Here is a 20980-nt window from a genome sequence, read left to right as displayed (position 1 = left end):
TGTATTTTAGTTCTTGCAAATGACGCTTACAAGTTAAATTGTTACAAGCAAAACTTTGGTTATAGATCTAGAGGTACGAATTTTAGCAACATTAATATTGATATTATTTAATTACAGTCCATTACTTCGGGTTGTGTTTAAAAGTCATTGTAATGTGCATCAACATTCTAATATATCATTGGCCAGCCGTTACACCCAAATGTCAGACTTCAAGGTCATGCAAGCACTGATGTTCCTATCGCCGTACGAAGAACGCCAGTATTTCATTGACCCTGTTCAACGGGATGACATGAGTAACTTTCGTAATCGGGTAAAATACGACATAGTTACAATAGATATGTCCTTTGATAACGAAATAAGACTACCCAAATATTCTAAGATTTCATTTTTAAAAAGCTTGGATATCTTTGAATTATATCAATGCCGAAACATTCAAATACATGAAGAATATGTAGACATCCATTTTCAATAAAAATAATTTCATTATATTAGAAAGTATGTATCTTTTGAACCATAGTTTTGAACTTAAGTCTATATCAAGGGACGAAAAATTCTTTTTCAGAGTAGATATCAATTATTTCTTCGACTAAAACGATTCAAGAACCCAAACAACACTTATTTCCAGTTCGATCAGCGGACAGGAAAATACAACGACACAAAATGTCCATCGGATGGCTGTACACCGTCGTTTCATATTTCGTACCATGGGTTAGAATATATTACTACAAAGGACGCCTTTCGTAAAAATTCTAAATTAATCATTCCACTCCACCTGCCTGTGCATCTGTGTCACTGACCATTCGTTTGAACGGCAGGGTTTATCACTTTGTCGTCCATGTTTATTTTATTTGTCTCTTGTATCACAGTACTTTCTGGCATGCACTGCCAAGAGCTTGTATTACCATTTTCAATGTCAACGGCGCTTTATTTTCATCGTAGTTTGTTTTACTGTTGTATCTACACGTTGCTAATTATTTCGGACAACATTAATATACCTAGCATAAAATATCCTCTTATCAAAGGACTTGGGACTTTGCTTTATTTTCCAACATTTTATGTTATTCGTACCTGTTAAAACATTATCACATCATTTAGGTGTGTGTAGTTGTTTTCAAGTGTTGTAGTGGTTGACGTGACGTAAAAACATTATTCCTGTATTGCCCATATTCCAATGAAGTCGGCAGGTTTCCGAATTGACTTTTGAAAGTAAATGCTATGACTTTTTTATCATAAATAATGTTTGCCTGTCTACTTGATGTGCGTTTTTGTTATTGTCGAGTTTAAAATCAGATAGACACAATTACAGATCATATGGCGATCTTTAAGCTTTTCTTGTTGAGGAAGACCCCAAGTGTGAGCATCATTTCTGGCACGGAAGAGCACCTTGGTAGAACCATTGGCTTTCCGCAAGCTAGATGGACGGCTTCCTCATGTGAAATGATTCTACAACTAAAGCCAGGTTTCGATCCCACAGCGGGGAGAGACAATTAATTCGAAGCCAGTGACCTTTACCACTCGGTCAAAGAAGCCCATGGTATGGTGTTTAATTCATCTTACTTTACTCATTAGGGAAGTAGATACGCATAGCATTAATGACGACGAGAACATGTGTTCTATATTATCATATATTTAATTAACTCATTGTTTTATATTTCAGACTAACACACCTGCTAACCAGGCAATATCCGGCTAAAAATTTGACAGACTGCTTTGGAAACCTTGTGAACCCACTGAATACTACGGAGAAAATGAACGATAGTTTGTTATGGCATAGTGATAGAGAATGGGTAGTTTTTTTTAACCATAAAAAATATTATCCAGTTTTATACTTAATATTATAGCTTATTACCAGCGACGACTCTAGACTGATATATATTATTACATCATTATCTGGTCAAAGATAGGACATACTTTGAACATGTTGTATTTGATTTTCTCATCAGTAATTCGGTCCGTCGGCACAAACATATGTCCATTCTATGTCATTTGAACCCTTGAAGGGTTTTCAATTTTTTCATTATAAGAGCCGTTCTAGAGGCAAGATGAGGTCAAATAGTTAGCATTTTGTATCAAAAAAAAAATCAACAACAACACGTATGCCCCCGTGATGGCTTGTCCGATTTTTATTCCCATTATCATTATGACTTGACTTACTACTTTCCCTCTCCCCCCCCCCACACACACACCCCACCTCCCCCACTAAAAAACCAACAAACAATAGGGATCAGCTACTCATGCTATAATTTAAAGTTTGAAGATACCCGGTCTCGGGTTATTGAATGGAAACCTGAAACGGTCTTCAAGGTTCAGGGCTCTGTGGCCTTTATCTTTGACATACTGACCCCAAATAATTGGGTCATCTACTTCACTACAAGTTTTAAGAAATGTTCGAGCGGAATCTGTTTGCAAGGTTCAGTACCCTGTGACCTTGACCTTGGACCTATTGACCAACCGAAAATAATTCGGGCCATCTAGTTTATAATTCCAATCATGCTTCCAAGGTTAAATGCTCCAGGTCAAATGGTTCTCAAGTTATCAGACGGAAACAGAAACTTTCAATCTACCGACAGACGGACGAACCGACAAACTGACCTAATGACGGCGCGACCGTGCAAAGCAATATATCCCCACTTATCCAAGGAGGGACATAATTAAAGAAATGTTTGTATTTCTTAGTATGTGTTCTTGTATAACGCAATTTTCAGCAGTGTCATTCCATAATCATGGTTGCAACTTTAGATGAAAGGTCAAATATGCATTAATTTGCAACCGCTTCATATCTGTTTTCACCCTCGAAGGACCTATGGATACATTGCAGTTATTTACGCAATGAGACAATGGTCATATGTAACTTTAGGCAAGTCTGCTAAAGGTCATGCTCATGTGTTGATATCAAAGTTTAATGTTTGGACATTATTTTGTGTCCACTCACTGTCTGCTTAATCCCATGATTACTTTTCGAATTTTTCTATTGCTTTCTGCCAGCCATGACATGATGTGCATAATCAAACCGATAGTCATGTTCATTCAAGGCTAGGGTCCGAAAGTAAGATAAAATGTCATGAAGTCCATTTAGTTTAAACTGTTTAAGACAATTCATTTTATATTGACATAATATTTTGCAAGTTGCATGTCAAGTGCTTAAGCGAGTTTATTGTATTTTGGACATTTACTTTCCTGCCGTATATAACACGAAGTTAGTATGCGCATTTTAATGCATATTATATATACTTTTAATTTTGTTAAAAATGACATTTGTCAATACGTTTCTGTTGTGTTTAATGTCACAAAGATACAATTATAGGTCATATGTCGACTTTCCAGCTTTTTATTGTGGAGGAAGTCCCCAGGTGCCCCTCGGTGCATTATTTCATCACGAGCGGGCACCTAGATAGAACCACCGACCTTCCGTAAGCCAGCTGGGTGATTTCCTCACATGAAGAATTCAACGCTCCGAGCGAGGCTCGAACCCAAATCGAGGGGCAAATGATTCGAAGTCAGTGACCTTAACCACTTGGCCTAGGAGGCCCTTGCCAAAGCGTAAACAGATAATAAAAAGCATTGTTCTGTTTTCCGCATAATAAAAAAATGTATATGCGGATGTCTTTTGATATAATCGTCAAATGCGGTATGTGAGGAATAAATTACTTTTTTTCTTTTTCAGGATAAACATACGCCTATCCAGCTAGACATCTATCATAACAACAAGACGTCAAATCCTATTTGGTATTTGCACATTAGTTTAGAGACTGTGGATGTAGTGAGTTCTAGTTATCGTCTTGCCCGACCAAAGCCTATAACTGTTACAAACAATGTCACTAATTTGAGGTAAGTGATTTTGTAGGTGAGGCTTGGAAAAGTAATAGTGCTTCTTTGATAAGCACGCTTACAAAGAGTACCCACCTTATCTGTAGCATTTCTGTTGTTATAATATGAAAATGCCGATCTGTAACATGAAAAACGTATGTCTCACACCACTTAACACGCAGACATTGTAAAATGCAACAAATTAAGGCCCATAACTCCAGTGACAATCACTAAACCATAACATTCCAATCATATACACAACTAGGCTTGGCACTGATCACTCCTGTGAAGCTTGGTGGAATTCCAATCTGTGGTATAGGAGAAGCGAAAATTTGAGATATCAAGGGTCATAACTCCGCTGAAAGTCATTCAATCGGAACATGATGTCAATAATAGGCATAACACAGTAAAATACAAGAAATTAAGGGTCCCCTGAAAATCACTGAACCACCCGGAACATGCCGACGATATGATCAACATAGCTCAGCAATAATCACTTTTGTGAAGTTTGGTGTTATTGACTGAACGAGAACATGCCGACAATATGCACAATGAGTCTTGGCACTGAATACTCCTGTAAGGTTTGGTAAAATCAGCCCGAAAATAGAAGTGTCTGAAACGTCATGCCAATGATACACAACTAAGCTTGGCAATGATCTGTTTTGTGAAATTTGGTGTTAATCCACCTGGTGCTCTCGGAGGATTTGCGCAGACAAAGTTTGTGACAGACTAACTGAGAGACGGACGTTAAATCAACATGTTTTTCTCTCCCCCCCCCCCCCCCACCAACCCCTACCCCCACCCCTCACCAACACATATGTAGGAGACAAAATTTACAGACTCGGGGATACCCTTGCTCTTTAATTTGATACATTTCAATATGTTATATTAACCGTCCGTTCAGAATGGCATGTACACTTACACTGAATCGAAATAAGTTATCTTGATGCTTCTTTTATGTGTATCTTTAGTCGACAGGCAGCAATGAAGAAATGGTGTGTGGTGAATTATTAGTATTATTATTAATTTATGATTATTATTATTATTGTCATACCATAACCCTGTTCATTTATATACATGTACGTTCAAAAGTATGCTTAAATTAACTGTAATTATATGCCTCAAAACAAGCCAAATATCCATTTATCTCCCTCAACACGAATAAATATTTGTTTCACTGCAAATTTGTGAAATACTTAAGATTATCAGAAAAATATTACACTGTCTAAATCACTGTGCCGGGTTTTCTTTTTTTCCTGAAAAATATCTCCCTAACTGCCTCCCTTTGTTGCCTTTGGGTGTTGTTTATAAATTACTTACACCACACAGAATCAATTCATAATAAAAATAATAAACAGAGCATACTAGATCTACACTCAAAATTCCTTATCGGTTAGTTTATATTAAACTGCTTACAAATAAGGAACAAATTAATTGAGGGGAAGTGCATGTACAAGAAAAATAGCTTATGCTCGCAACCCTTCATATTATGAGTGCTGAGCTTGCATTGGGTTCTAATGCAGGAACTATGCCACACAAACAAGATACTGGAGTCATTAGACCAAGCCGTAATCTGTGGTCGAAATGTTTTGAGTACTAATTACAGTCTCATAAAGCAGCAGCCTTATTAAACCGTTTCTGTAATATTGTTGGTCAGCCTTTTGCTTCTAGTAAATTGTCTTTGTATTTTGGACTGCGTTCAGGTCTAATCATTCGCCATAAGAAAAAACAAACACACTTTGGCAAGAACCGTTTCACATTCACTTACCTTTGTTTCATACTTATTTTAATGGCTTTTGATACTAAGTCAAATCCCGGACCAGATAGGTCTGACCTTTGTGGCACTTGTAATCTAGAAGTGAAATGGCATCCAGACCGGGACATATTTTGTGAGGACTGTAATACTTGGTTTCACGCCGAATGCCAGGGTATGAGTACTATAATGTACATTTTTCGACTATTGAAAACCACTAGAACTAGATCAGTCATTCTCCTCGATCAATACAGACAATTCATCTATTCAGTCACCATATGGGGCAAACCATTCTGTGCCATTACACTCTAGCACACCAATCAGCAAACCGTCACATAACAGCAAAAACTAGAAACGTCTGCATAAACATCAAGCCAAGGTTAAGTCTGAAATTTTAAACAGAAATCTTTCTTCTGTTTTCACAAATGATCCAGATCATAATCTACCAATCCTAGCCCTTTTGCCAGCATGTCTGAAATAAAAGTAACAGAAAATGGTGTTAGGAAAATTCTGGAAAACGTTAATCCATACAAAGCTGTAGGTCCTGATCAGATTAAACCTAGGCTTTTAAAGGAATATGCAAATGAGATAGCACCAATTTTCACTGCCTTATTCAATAAATCCCTCGATACTGGTTCTGTACCCGCAGATTGGTCCGAGACCTATGTAACGCCTGTTCTTTAAAAAGGTGAGAAATTTCAAGCTTCAGATTATAGGTCAGTGTCTTTAACCTGTATAGCTTGTAAGATCTTAGAGCATATAGTAGATAGTAATATTTTAGATCATTTAAATAAATTTGATAGCCTGGTAAACAATCAGCATGGTTTTCGAGCCAGGCGGTCTTGCGAAACCCAACTAGTGGGTTCTTATTCATGATTTAGCTCAGTCAGTACAATGAAGCCAGGTTGATGTTGCAATCATGGATTTCTCCAAAGCCTTTGATGTAGTCCATCATGGCAGACTGCTCTTAAAACTAGCCCCTTGTGGCATCAGGGGCTCTACTCATTATTGGATAAACTCAAAAAGTTGTGGTCGATGGGGTAAAATCCAGCTCGGCTTCTGTTATATCAGGTGTCCCTCAAGGGTCAGTTTTAGGACCTCTCCTGTTTGGTGTAAACAGTATTTATTGATATAGTTACAATTGTTACAGTTTTACAAATCTACAAACATAGAGGACTGAGTAGGAAGCTATAAGCTTTTTTACAAACTCTCTCCTTATTTCTGCTTTATATAAATGACCTACCTGCGTCTGTGTCTTCCAGCGTACGCCTTTTTGCGGATGACTGTGTAGTTTATAGAACATTAACCTCCCAGAATGATTCAGCTCAGCTGCAAGGGGACCTTGACAGTTTATCATTATGGGAGCAGAAATGGAAGTTGTCATTCAATGTAAACAAATGCCACATACTGCATGTCTCTAGGTCCAGAAAACCTATAAATACAGTCTACACCTTGCACAATCGGCCTCTGTCTGTTGTCAGTCAAGCTACCTATTTAGGAGTGGAAGTATCATCAAATCTATCTTGGTCTCCTCATGTAAATAAAGTTTCTAATAAAGCTAGTCAGAGCTTAGGTTTCTTAAGACGAAACATACATTCTTCTTAAATTTATACCAAGACAGGTTCTTTTTATAATACTGTTGTAAGACCAACTTTGGAATACTGTTCTAGTGCATGGGATCCTTACCATCAGAAGGATATAGATAACCTAGAAAACATTCGCAAGTACAAGCACTACTGCAGTCTCTGTAACTATAAATACATTAACTTGCAAACCCCGGGTCACAAGTACCTATTTAGATAAAAGACATCAAGTTGGTTCTCAATGTAAATATTTCTAAATTCAGAAGACTATTTATAAGACGAACATAATTTTTAATTTCAAAAAGGTCTTTTTATTTAATGTTGTAAACAATGTTGAATACTTCAGCATGGGACACTTACATCAAGGATTTAGATTCAATACACAGGTATTATAAAAATTCATTTTTCCCAAGAACAGTTGTTCAGTGGAACAACATTACCATCTCATGTAGTCAGTGTTGAAATAGTCTCCGGATTCAAATCAGCACTGGCTACATTGATGACTACATTGTAATTCCAGTACATATCTTTTTACTTTTATCCTGATTTTAACCCTACTAACGTCTTCCTTTCTGCACAACAGTTTATGTGTATATATAATTCGCAGTTAAGGGAATTAAGGGTTAAAGTGTTAGGTTGTTGCACCTTTTTTTTATCACAAATGTTAGGAAACACTAGGTGGATTGAGTAGCCTAGGAAACCTGACAATCTTTTACTTTCTCTAACCACCCACGCATGGCCATAATGTGTCATTACTGAACGTTTGCCATTACTATAGTAGAAGAAGAAGAAGAAGAAAAGAACCATAATTTGACTTTTGATTATCTGTCTTTGTTTAATACACTTGTCAGAGGCATAATTCTTTAAATGCTGAATGGATTTTATGAAACTGCTTACAAAGATGGTGGACATTGTGGAAACGTGCATTGTACAAGAAGCATACCTTTATCTTGCTTACGTTTTGAATTATCTCCCTTTAACTTACTCATAAAACTTTGTCCGTTGCATAACTTCAAACTAATGAACTGATTTTACTAACACTTTTCACAATAGCAGATGATATTGGTAACTCTACTTGTTATACTTCACGAATTATCTCAGTTTATTTAATTTACTTGAAACCTTTGAAGGAAGTTTTTTTAACTTTGAGAGTGTTATACATATTGAACATTGTAGTTCTTGATAACATCTTTTTTCTCCTGTAACTAATATGCATACAATTCATCATTTCAAAATATTTCCTCTTCTTTGCCGCCTTTTACAAAAAACATTTGTTTTGGAGGGGGGTGACCATATCTAAATTGGGTCTTGTTTTTCATCTGTCTGCATAAAAGAGATAATTAGTTCACTGGTGTAAAAGTAACAAGTTAGCTGTTGTATTCCATCTCCTGACAATACAAAATGTTTGCGATTTCAGTGTCGAAATCGAAGTAATGGTTTGGTGTTCCAATGGTTATTATGGAGAAACGTGTAACCAAGCATGCCAGCCTGATGTCACTGACTGTAACATTGCAAAATGTGCAGGTATACATTATTCATTCTTGAGAATATAGTTAAACAGTTCAGACACGAATCACGATTTTGTAATTGCCATTTAAAAGTATGAAATAATATTTTGGGAACGTTGAAACTGCGCAAATGGCTCTGATCGCCGTCACAACAACCAGTTATTCCATCGATAATTTAAGTTCTAAATCATGTTTCAATCCATATTCATACTGCCATTAACAGTTCAGGAATGAATCACGATTTTGTAATTGCCATTTTAGTAACAGTGATGAATACATCCGAAAAGATACATCTGTAGAAGGAGCATATATTTCGTTAACGACATTCTGTTGAAACGTCACATTAGAAAACCGTGTTACCAATTCATGACGACATTCTATAACTTATGTGACCTTAGTTTTTTCCGCCTTTAAGAACATTTTGACCACGTGGTATCCTAATATAATGATCAGATTTTCAGTTGACATTTTGTTTAAGCAAATATTCATTTCTACGAATTTTGAAGAATATGCCATGAACATGATAACATTTCTAGTCCAAAAGACATTATTGACGGATTATGTGTAGATAATGTGTTAGGTCATAGCATATATTCCTGCTAGTTAAGGTAGTTTTACACTGAAAGAAATATAAAGCTGAGTACCTAGTATTCAATCCGGTTACTTGAAACATACTAGTTGATCTGGCACCTAACTTACTAGCTAAGGTAGTAAATGACTTTCAGCAACTAGTATTCAGTCAGACTACTAGAAACATACTAGATAAGCTGATATCTGAACTTACTACTTGGGGCAGTAAATTGCTGTATATCAGCAGATTATTAGAAACATACTAGTTGCGCTGGTAGATCTGAAATTACTATGTGAAGTTGTAAATTACTTCTTTTTCTTCAGTTGGAAGATTTAACAGTTCCGTTGGCTTTAGTGAAATACTCTTCCATTGCCGCGGAAAAAGTAAATGTGAACACAACGTGTGCGTTTGTCCAGACAATTTAGCGGGAAGTATGTGTAACGTAGCTAACAAGTATAGTCTACCATTTGGAAATTACTACAACTTTCTGGAAAGTAGAGAGAGTATTGAATGCAAATCAAGATACACTGGATTCAATTGTGATGAAGAAAATTTTTGTTTTGATAATCCATGTAAGAATGGTAGATGTTTAAATGAAACCAATCGGTACATTTGCATATGTAATGACGGATTTCATGGATATGACTGCGACAAGGACATGAACAACTGTCATTATAAAGCCTGTCAAAATAACGGTACCTGTAAACAAGACGGAGAGAACTATACTTGTATATGTCTAGCTGGATACCAAGGGCGATATTGTGAAATCGACATAGATTTCTGTTCAAACGATACATGTCACAACAACGGTACCTGTGTAGAGGAACCAGCAAATTATACATGCAATTGTCTTACTGGATATACGGGGCGACACTGTGAAGTGGACATAGATTACTGTTTCAAAGATACGTGCTACAACAACGGTACCTGTGTAGAGGAACCAGCAAACTATAAATGCAATTGTCTTACTGGGTATACAGGACGACACTGTGAAATTGACATAGATTACTGCTCCAAAGATACATGTCACAACAACGGTACCTGTGTAGAGGAACCAGCAAACTATACATGCAATTGTCTTACTGGGTATACAGGGCGACACTGTGAAATCGACATAAATTACTGCTCCAAAGATACATGTCACAACAACGGTACCTGTGTAGAGGAACCAGCAAACTATACATGCAATTGTCTAACTGGGTATACAGGGCGACACTGTGAAATCGACATAAATTACTGCTCCAAAGATACATGTCACAACAACGGTTCCTGTGTAGATGAACCAGCAAACTATAATGCAATTGTCTTACTGGGTATACAGGGCGACACTGTGAAATCGACATAATTACTGTCCAAAGATACATGTCACAACAACGGTACCTGTGTAGAGGAACCAGCAAACTTATACATGCATTGTCTTACTGGGTATACAGGGCGACACTGTGAAATCGACATAAATTACTGCTCCAAAGATACATGTCACAACAACGGTACCTGTGTAGAGGAACCAGCAAACTATACATGCAGTTGTCTTACTGGATATACAGGGCGACACTGTGAAATTGACATGAATTACTGCTCCAACGATACATGTCACAACAATGGCACCTGTGTAGAGGAACTTACAAACTATACATGCACTTGTCTTACTGGATATACGGGGCGACAATGTGAAATCGACATATATTACTGCTCCAACGATACATGTTACAACAACGGTACCTGCGTAGATGAACCAGCAAACTATATATGCAATTGTCTTACTGGATATACGGGGCGACAATGTGAAATCGACATAAATTACTGCTCCAACGATACATGTCACAACAACGGTACCTGCGTAGAGGAACCAGCAAACTATATATGCAATTGTCTTACTGGATATACAGGGCGAAACTGTGAAATCGACATAGATTACTGCTCCAACGATACATGTTACAACAACGGTACCTGTGTAGAGGAACCAACAAACTATACATGCAGTTGTCATACTGGATATACGGGACGACACTGTGAAATCGACATAAATTACTGCTCCAACAATACATGTCACAACAACGGTACCTGCGTAGATGAACCAGCAAACTATATATGCAATTGTCTTACTGGATATACGGGGCGAAACTGTGAAATCGACATAAATTACTGCTCCAACGATACATGTCACAACAACGGTACCTGCGTAGAGGAACCAGCAAACTATATATGCAATTGTCTTACTGGATATACGGGGCGAAACTGTGAAATCGACATAAATTACTGCTCCAACGATACATGTCACAACAACGGTACCTGCGTAGATGAACCAGCAAACTATATATGCAATTGTCTTACTGGATATACGGGGCGACAATGTGAAATCGACATAAATTACTGCTCCAACGATACATGTCACAACAACGGTACCTGCGTAGAGGAACCAGCAAACTATATATGCAATTGTCTTACTGGATATACAGGGCGAAACTGTGAAATCGACATAGATTACTGCTCCAACGATACATGTTACAACAACGGCACCTGTGTAGAGGAACCAACAAACTATACATGCAGTTGTCTTACTGGATATACAGGGCGACATTGTGAAATCGACATAGATTACTGCTCCAACGATACATGTTACAACAACGGTACCTGTGTAGAGGAACCAACAAACTATATATGCAGTTGTCTTACTGGATATACGGGACGACACTGTGAAATCGACATAGATTACTGCTCCAACAATACATGTCACAACAACGGTACCTGCGTAGATGAACCAGCAAACTATATATGCAATTGTCTTACTGGATATACGGGGCGAAACTGTGAAATCGACATAAATTACTGCTCCAAAGATACATGTCACAACAACGGTACCTGCGTAGATGAACCAGCAAACTATATATGCAATTGTCTTACTGGATATACGGGGCGACACTGTGAAATCGACATAAATTACTGCTCCAAAGATACATGTCACAACAACGGTACCTGCATAGATGAACCAGCAAACTATATATGCAATTGTCTTACTGGATATACGGGGCGACACTGTGAAATCGACATAGATTACTGCTCCAACAATACATGTCACAACAACGGTACCTGCATAGATGAACCAGCAAACTATATATGCAATTGTCTTACTGGATATGCGGGGCGAAACTGTGAAATCGACATAAATTACTGCTCCAACGATACATGTCACAACAACGGTACCTGCGTAGATGAACCGGCAAACTATATATGCAATTGTCATACTGGATATACGGGGCGAAACTGTGAAATCGACATAAATTACTGCTCCAAAGATACATGTCACAACAACGGTACCTGCGTAGATGAACCAGCAAACTATATATGCAATTGTTTTACTGGATATACGGGGCGACACTGTGAAATCGACATAAATTACTGCTGCAACAATACATGTCACAACAACGGTACCTGCGTAGATGAACCAGCAAACTATATATGCAATTGTCTTACTGGATATACGGGGCGACACTGTGAAATCGACATAAATTACTGCTCCAACGATACATGTCACAACAACGGTACCTGCGTAGATGAACCAGCAAACTATATATGCAATTGTCTTACTGGATATACGGGGCGACACTGTGAAATCGACATAAATTACTGCTCCAACGATACATGTCACAACAACGGTACCTGCGTAGATGAACCAGCAAACTATACATGCAATTGCCTTACTGGATATACAGGACGTCACTGTGAAATCGACATAGATTACTGTTTCAAAGATACGTGCTGCAACAACGGTACCTGCATTGAAGAAACATCAAACTACGCGTGTCGTTGTGCTCCTGGATATACAGGCAGAAACTGTATCACACATATTAACAACTGCTTTGAAAATGCATGTATGAATAATGGTACATGCATTGAAGATACTGAAACCTTTTCCTGCCAGTGTTTCAATGGATTTGGAGGCAGACATTGTGAATTTGACTTGAACAATTCAAGTAATACAAGTAAGCACGTTTATTTGTCATAAAACATTCCTTTTTATAACTGTTTGGACATTTTAAGTTAAACATATGACTGAGCTCTCTTTGAGTTTTTGAGAGCATAGAACAACGCAACTACCCGATAATAAATGAAAATTTGTATCAGCATATAGTGGTATCTAACATTAGTTTTATCTATTCAATATACACATAACTACATATATATTACTTTATTTTTCATATTTTGTAACATCAAGGGGACGCTATTGATGCTAGGTGTTCAACTTCTGGCTGGAATATATCCATCAATATTACATCACTAAAGCAGTCTTACCCATCAATTTTAGTGAGAAATATACACTTTGGTGACAATTCGTGCCGTGGTAAGGAGGTCGGAAACTTGTTGTTATTTCAGCAGGGTTTTGGAGAGTGCCTAACCAGCAAACAGGTCAGTAAACTACTAGTGTTGTGGGGAATTTATTTTTACATAAGCATGATCATAGTCCACACAAAGTTATATCATCGCTTCCATTCTTTTATTTTCTTCAAATTTTTACGTGATTTTACAAAATTAAATGAGAAGGTCGATAAGTCCAGAAACAGAAATATTATAATCTAGTAGATCTATTTCAGTGTACGAACATGTATTCAAGTTATATTAATTTTACTGGTGTAGTACAGACAGTTTTGATATTTAATCTTTCAAATGTTCAATTTTGAATTTTAACAGATATCTGGAAATACACTTGTGTATGTAAATGACTTGTATTATGCGATATACGATCCTAACAATCCGTTTATCATCCGACGGCACGAATGGACGTTCACTATCCAGTGTGACGTCAGTCGTAATCAGGCAACGTCATCACACGTGCACCATGACGTCAACGCACAACATATCGAGATTTCTGGTCAATATGGCATAAAAATGGCATTTTTCAAAGACGTAAATTTCATGAACCAGCTGCCTGGTAATCCTCTACATGTTAACATCGGGGATGACATATATGTGAAGGTTTTCACCATGGCAACAGACTGGACTACCAAAATGCGGCTGCACACGTGCTACACAAAACCGTATGATGCTGCTGAAAGAAATATGACATATTACATCATTAAAGATGGGTATGTTGTAGAAATTAATATATATATATATATATATTGACATTTGTTGCAATATATAAAAGATTATTTTCATTTTAGTTGTTTTAAATAAGAATTTAATTAAAATTTTCTTAACTATTAACAAATTAATAGAGGATATTACAGGAGTGACTTTTCATAAGAGCAGAGCATTTGTTGTTGTTTTTTTTTTCAATTTTATTCAACGAATTCAATAAATTCAATATGGAAAGACATAAATGCAATATTCTTTTTATCACATGTAAGTTTTTCCGGTCATTTCTTTCTTCACCTATTATTGACCAAGTAAATTCGACCAACGTCTCCTACTCTTAACAAAGTCGACGTCAAAGCTTTATTACACTAGCGTATTATCAATTTTTGTGCACATGAGATAAAGATGAATAATTAGAGAAGGACTTCTCATTGATCAGTAATCAGGAATATGATTATTTGTTCTATAACTTTATTGTATCTTAAATTCTTTCAGTTTGCCATTTAAGTTCACTTTCTGGCTAGGCTTACCTTATATATTACAGGTGCGAGGTTGATAGCAATACACATATCATTTCGCAGTCTACGCACGAAACGAGATTTGTGTTCCAAGATTTTGAGTATTCCACCAATCGAGAAGGGCTCAATATTTACTGTAATGCTACTTTCTGTGATACCAAAGACTATTCGCCCGGATGTGCGCAGTCTTGTACTTCGTCGGGAAATCAAGCCTTAATTGGGAAATAGTCGGTGGTTTCAACTGTAATTTTAAGTGATGAATTCGAATACTTTCTTCGTCTTGACTGTTCTCCTCTACAGATTCTTGATATACAATCTACACAAAAAAAAAAGTGAATGTTTTAGGATAGTCAGATACGTATGAGGCTATTTGGCGTCCGAGGAATTTTGCAATTTGCTAATTGGGCTAAGGCAAGTTGTTCGAGTAAGAACTGCTATATGTACAAAATGTTAGGATGAATTAAGAATAATGTATATTTATTATCAGGAAGTTACTAATATCTCATAAATCCATTATTTATATTAAATGATATTTTGAAAATGAGACGTTATTGAAAAAAGACTTGGTACTTAGAACATCAACATGACCGTGTTGATTTCACATATGGAATTCTTAGCAATAGATTATCTCAGTCTGCGAAATCAGAAAATTTCACAAAATCAGCTACCTAAAGTACATTTTCCAGTATATTTATAGATTTGTCATCAAAATATTGCAACACATTGGATCACACAAATACAGAAATGAACGTTTCCAGTTGTATAATTTAGAAAATAAAACGTTTTTTGTCAACTCAAAAGGAAGGTGCGTTCCTTCTTCGTGTATGTGTGCACCTGTGTTTTTGTTCTTACATTCATTTGTGTTTTTGTATAAATCTGCTCAGTCGACCAATGATCATGATGATGTTTACTACCAACTCACAAAATTTAATATATACTTATTAAATGGCCAGCCAGTCAATAGACAGAACTGTTGCCCTATGTCACAAGGACGAGGGCATATTTTGACTATTGACAGGCAAGTCATTTAATAAATATTTTATTACATGATATCAGAAAAAATCTTTCATATTTTTCTTCTAATTTCGACTACGTATACCTCAGCAAAATGGAACGCTATAAACGTATAATCGTCGGTCTGTATTCAACACATTTTTACTGGTTAATTTCTGATGTCATGTAATAAATGGCTTCTGACCTCGAATAATGGTTTTGACTATGGACCGTCAAGCTATGATTCAGTAAAATTTGCTGACAGACTATTTGAGCCGTGCCATAGGAAATCCAACATAGTGCATTTGCGACCAGCGTGGATCCAGGTCATAATCTGGTCAGGATCCATGCTGTTCGTTTTCAAAGCCTATTGCAATTAGAGAAACTGTTAGCGAACAGCATGGATCCTGACCAGACTACGCGGAAGTGCAGGCTGGTCTAGATCCATGCTGGTCGCAAATGCACTATGTTGGATTTTTCATGGCGCGGCTCATTTATATAAGGAGTCCTGCAATAAATTTCCGCGTTGTCCCGTCTTTATGCAACATTCTCTCTGTTGAAGTAAACATCTTTTATGTGTCACAAATAAATAATTACTCTGTGGCCATTCTAATAGAAACTGCAACGCTATGACTGATTTTATCTTACTATTTTATTTCCTGGTCAAGCTAACTATCAATAACTTTGTGTGAATAATATTTTATTAATTTTAAACAATACCTTTAATCATTCATGGATACAGCTATTTTCAAATAAAAATGAAACATTTTGTGTACTTGCATCGTTTTTGGATAAGTCACAACATATGAATCACTACGTGGATAAAAGGAAAGGAAGGAAGAAACAGCAATTGTGAAAGAAACGATATTTTCAGTTTTAGCTCAATTGTTTATGCTAGCGTTGGCTGTTTCAGAACCAATAATAAATGGTAAGCTGGATTTAATATATTAATAATTTACGCGAAAGCATACACATATTTTTCTCTGCTTATTGTAGATATATAAAAGGTACCATTTAAGGCACTTCCATTTTATTTTCAGTTAACTGTTGATTTTGTTTATGTATTTAATTTGATAACATTTAAAAATATCATTATCGATTCATCCTTTAATGACACTATGTTAAACCGAGATTCTGCATCTTTATGAATGAAAAAAAAAAACTGTCTTTTTCAATGCGTAAATATATTTCAGTGTAGATGGACAATGCGGCGGAGGATAGTGTGCCATTGCTTCTACAAAAACAGAACGAAATTTTCTTGCATCTTCTACCGGTTATTATTAATATGGTGATATTAGGTGTCGTTGGAATAATTGGCAACACGCTGGCGATTATCTTCTACATAAAGAGGTCAAAACTTACTTCCACGGTGGCGTTGATCATATACCTTGCAGTAGTGGACCTCATGGTGTGTGTGTTGATAATTCCAAGCATTTTGGAAATGTCAGTAAATCTGACGTATTTCCAGAGTTTCCTGTGCAAATTGTCTCATTTTTTCGCGCGTTGGACTATAGCTATCTCTTGTATGATTATATGGATAATTTCTATCGACAGATACCAGAAAATATGCAATCCATTAGGTAAACAGATAACAATTGTTATAGTTAAACGTGCCATGTATGTGATAGCTATATTCACATTTTTATTTTCAGTGAAGAATTTCTTTACGTTTGATAATATCCAACTGAATGTAAGCAATACAGACAATAATGAAACTGCTGTTGGACGTTTTTGTACGGTACGCAAAGACGAAAAATATAGATTGACTGTCTCGGTTTTCTATGGTATAGACACGGTGTTGACTTTAGTAGTTTTTCTTACCTTATTATTTACCTACTCGAACGTAATTTTCACGCTCATTAAACTAAGACAAAAAAGAAAACAGAAGTTGAAAAAGATACCCTGTAATGAGAAATCTCAGAATTATAATTTGGTGAAAATGAAAGCGTTGCAGCTTCCAGTGGGTGCAGAATACAATATCTTTGGGAGCACTGACTCGAGTACATTAGACATATCCGGCATATTTCAGAGTACTTTGGATATACCCGGTATGACTCGTAATGCCACAGAGGTGTCTTTACACAACTACCCACACTGCCGAGACGTTGAACAGACTAAATATCCTGCAGTTGATATGAAGACTAACAATGGCAAGATAAATGACGGTGCTGTTTACTTCAGTAAACTTCCGTGGCAGATTGAAAATAACACCCAAAAGAAACATTGTAAAAAGTTCTCCAAGTTAAGAGTATCACCAGAACGCAGTTTAACGATCATGATGCTGGCTGTCTCGCTAGTTTATGTTCTTTGTTTCTCGCCTTATTTTGCTGTAAGAATCGCCTTGCGGAATACAGCCGACAACAGCGACGAATTTGAGCTTAGTGCCGGGGTTCAATTCGTTTTACGGCTAGTGTACGTAAACAGTGTCTTTAATCCAATAATATACTGCATTTTCAATCCAAAGTTTAGAAGATATATTAAAAGAATATTCAGCTGTTAATTGGATGTTTCCACAATAATGCGTGATCGCGTTTTGTTCGTTAGCTACCAAATGGTATCTTCGTTGTAAAAATTGTACATATCTTTTTACCAGTTCAAACTATCTCGTGCTAATTCATGAACACATCGACCATACGAAAAAGACACATTCAAAGGAACGCAGCCACATATACAGCACCCCGCTTGGAATAAATGCTATCATTAAAAGATTATTTTATTATTTTACAAGAGTCGTTTCTTGTGTTTTTCAGTTTATTTCATTTTCACCCATCATTGTATCAAGTTATATCAAATTCCCCTCCGGTAAAGTAATTTTCTCAAATGTAAAACCGCTGCGTTTCCACAGGACTCTGATGCTCCCACTTACTGTCAGCGTACGGTCATATGTTACTTGCGGATAATGCAAGATTAAGTAAATTTCATATTACCTTTAAGTTGGGTGCTAGTTTTCACCATAAAACATCATCACTACAAACAAAACAAAAGAACTGAATGAGTAAAAAAAACTTTTTTGGCGGGATGGGGGGAGGTGGTTTATCCAAATAAACAACATTCTTATTAAGTTTCATGACTCTAGAACAACCCATTGCGATATGTGCGACACAAACTTTTATGCCCTTTATGCATATTTTGACCGAGTCAAGGGCATTGACTGTGGTCTTGATAAATGAAATCCTAAACAAACCCCAGGTATAAAACTTCACATGCACCCGAGCTGTAGAACTTTACATGCTGAATAATAATCCCATATGTTTTTATGACCAGGTCAAATACTTTAAGAGATACGTGCGACACAAAATTTTAGACCTTTTATGCATATTCGGATCATAACCCTTGTCTTGTTAATGGTAAAGGTAAGCTTTATTTAACGTCGCATATAATCCAACATACATCACGAGCTGCAAATCTCTTGTGCGACAAACTAGCTATCCAGTAACAGATACTTACCTTTGCTTATTTTACCTCCTGGTGCAAGCCTTTTGAAAGCCGAGTGCCAAGCAAGAGAGCTACCAGTACCATTTTTCACGTCTTTGGTATGACGCGGCCGGGGATCGAACCCCAGACCTCACGTACTCAAAGCGGACACTCCACCACTAAGCTATCGAGGTGGTATCTACGGTATTGTTGAGTGATTTCTCTCTCTCTCTCTCCCCCCACCCCCCACCGCCAAAAAAATGAAATAAAAAAAGCAAGAAACAGGTGCAAAAGAAAAATCTCATTCTTGTAATGCTTCATGGCTCAAGGCCTGAGATATGCGCATCACAAATTCGGACGGACATCGGACGAAGGCAAATCCACCCACAAACAAAAAGAATTGCGGGGCACATTGGAGTGAATAATTAAGTACAAAAAGATGTTAACTTTATAAATATTCAAGGCAGAGATATGTCTTTCTGTTCTTCTTCTGTTGACATCTTTCACTGCGTAAAGTTACATTAAATTCCTCTCGGTGGATTCGAAGTAATTGCCTTATTTTTGAAAATTTGAAAAAAAATAAGAAGAGAGATAAATTTCATCATATTCCAGACAGAATCATAGTTATTGTGCATTTAAGGAAAGAGCACAGCAGGGCACCGAGTGGCAAACCACCACAAGGAGTTTAACTAGTTTACTTTCGCCAAACCTCGCCCACACCGAGTCTAGCATACAGAGGTGTTATCGGCTGATATTAAATCGGTTCCTTCCCATTTTGTCTGTTACGTTATTTGTCTTCAAAGTTTTTCTGCACATATAAAAGAAGAAAAATCTAGTTGAGGTCTTACATAGGTACATGCGTTCCCATTTTCATGGGATTTTTAATTGATTCTAACAAGTGTCTTTAAAATGAAAAGAAAATGGTCATTGCTTTATAACTGTCACTAAAGGATTCAGTGAATTCCAGCAGTTAAAAAAACATTAACCAGGTATCTACTGTGTTAGTTGATAAAACTTTGGGCGGATTTAATTAAAACAGATCATACTAACACAACACTATCTAAATTAATATTGAATTACGGTGTTTGACATACGTAAACGTTTATATCTGTTAAAAACGTTTTGGTATCACTTTCTACATTTCAAGATTTTACACTTGAAAAACATCTACGAGATCATATGGACAAGCAAAATAACAAACTTCATTTCATGCTTTCCCGTGAAAACTGAAATAAATATATTGATAATTTCTCTGTTTCGAAGCAATATTACCTTTATTTTTCATTGGTGCAGAACAACATTTGATATGATGCGAAATATGAATTTCAATTGGAAATTCTTTGCAAAATATACTTCAGTAAATATATAAGCCATGCCATGAATTCCCAGTCCAATATTACCACTTTAGATTTTCGCAGTAGCGAACTGTGGCAAGTCTATATCTGCATGTAGTTCTCGTGTGGCTATCGGTATGTAACATTATCGTACTCGCATTAACCGTTAATTATAGGCTATAGCATTTATTTTTATCCATCTGTACTTAAAGGTCCAATACTAAGGAAAGTGAACATTTTAATTTCTTTTAAAAAGCACAGAAACTATTTCATTTTATTGGAAAATGAAAGTTGGTATGTAGAAATTCGAAATAAATCGCAGTATATGTACAATTATTTTTCTATGAAGTATGAAGAAAGTTAAAAAGATCTGTCGATTCATTGAAATTTCAACATAATACACATACATTTCTTTGAGTTCCA

The 20980-nt window shown here is 36.5% G+C and overlaps 3 protein-coding genes across 3 annotated transcripts; all 3 read left to right on the top strand.

Annotated features, from left to right (window-relative positions):
- The first annotated feature begins 979 nt into the window (after positions 1 to 979).
- LOC123555321 (fibropellin-1-like) lies at positions 980 to 10567 on the top strand. The gene is made up of 4 exons (XM_045345976.2): positions 980 to 1787; positions 3665 to 3828; positions 8561 to 8667; positions 9546 to 10567. The coding sequence occupies exons 1-4, from the start codon at positions 1749 to 1751 to the stop codon at positions 10565 to 10567; spliced, it is 1332 nt and encodes a 443-aa protein (XP_045201911.2). The 5' UTR covers positions 980 to 1748.
- Positions 10568 to 10630: 63 nt separating this feature from the next.
- Positions 10631 to 15073, top strand: LOC128558338 (fibropellin-1-like). The gene is made up of 4 exons (XM_053547265.1): positions 10631 to 13205; positions 13439 to 13629; positions 13912 to 14306; positions 14843 to 15073. The coding sequence occupies exons 1-4, from the start codon at positions 10631 to 10633 to the stop codon at positions 15042 to 15044; spliced, it is 3363 nt and encodes a 1120-aa protein (XP_053403240.1). The 3' UTR covers positions 15045 to 15073.
- A 1189-nt stretch (positions 15074 to 16262) lies between these two features.
- LOC123555323 (D(2) dopamine receptor A-like) lies at positions 16263 to 18499 on the top strand. Its single transcript, XM_045345977.2, has 2 exons — positions 16263 to 16737; positions 17003 to 18499. Exon 2 carries the CDS (start codon positions 17008 to 17010, stop codon positions 18307 to 18309), a length of 1302 nt encoding a protein of 433 aa, XP_045201912.2. The 5' UTR covers positions 16263 to 16737; positions 17003 to 17007; the 3' UTR covers positions 18310 to 18499.
- The last annotated feature ends 2481 nt before the right edge of the window (positions 18500 to 20980 follow it).

Source organism: Mercenaria mercenaria, chromosome 7, assembly GCF_021730395.1.
Source record: "Mercenaria mercenaria strain notata chromosome 7, MADL_Memer_1, whole genome shotgun sequence".
NCBI classification, from domain to species: domain Eukaryota; kingdom Metazoa; phylum Mollusca; class Bivalvia; order Venerida; family Veneridae; genus Mercenaria; species Mercenaria mercenaria.
The sequence above is the reverse complement of the archived record's forward strand: the minus strand, read 5'-3'. Positions and strand labels throughout refer to the sequence as shown.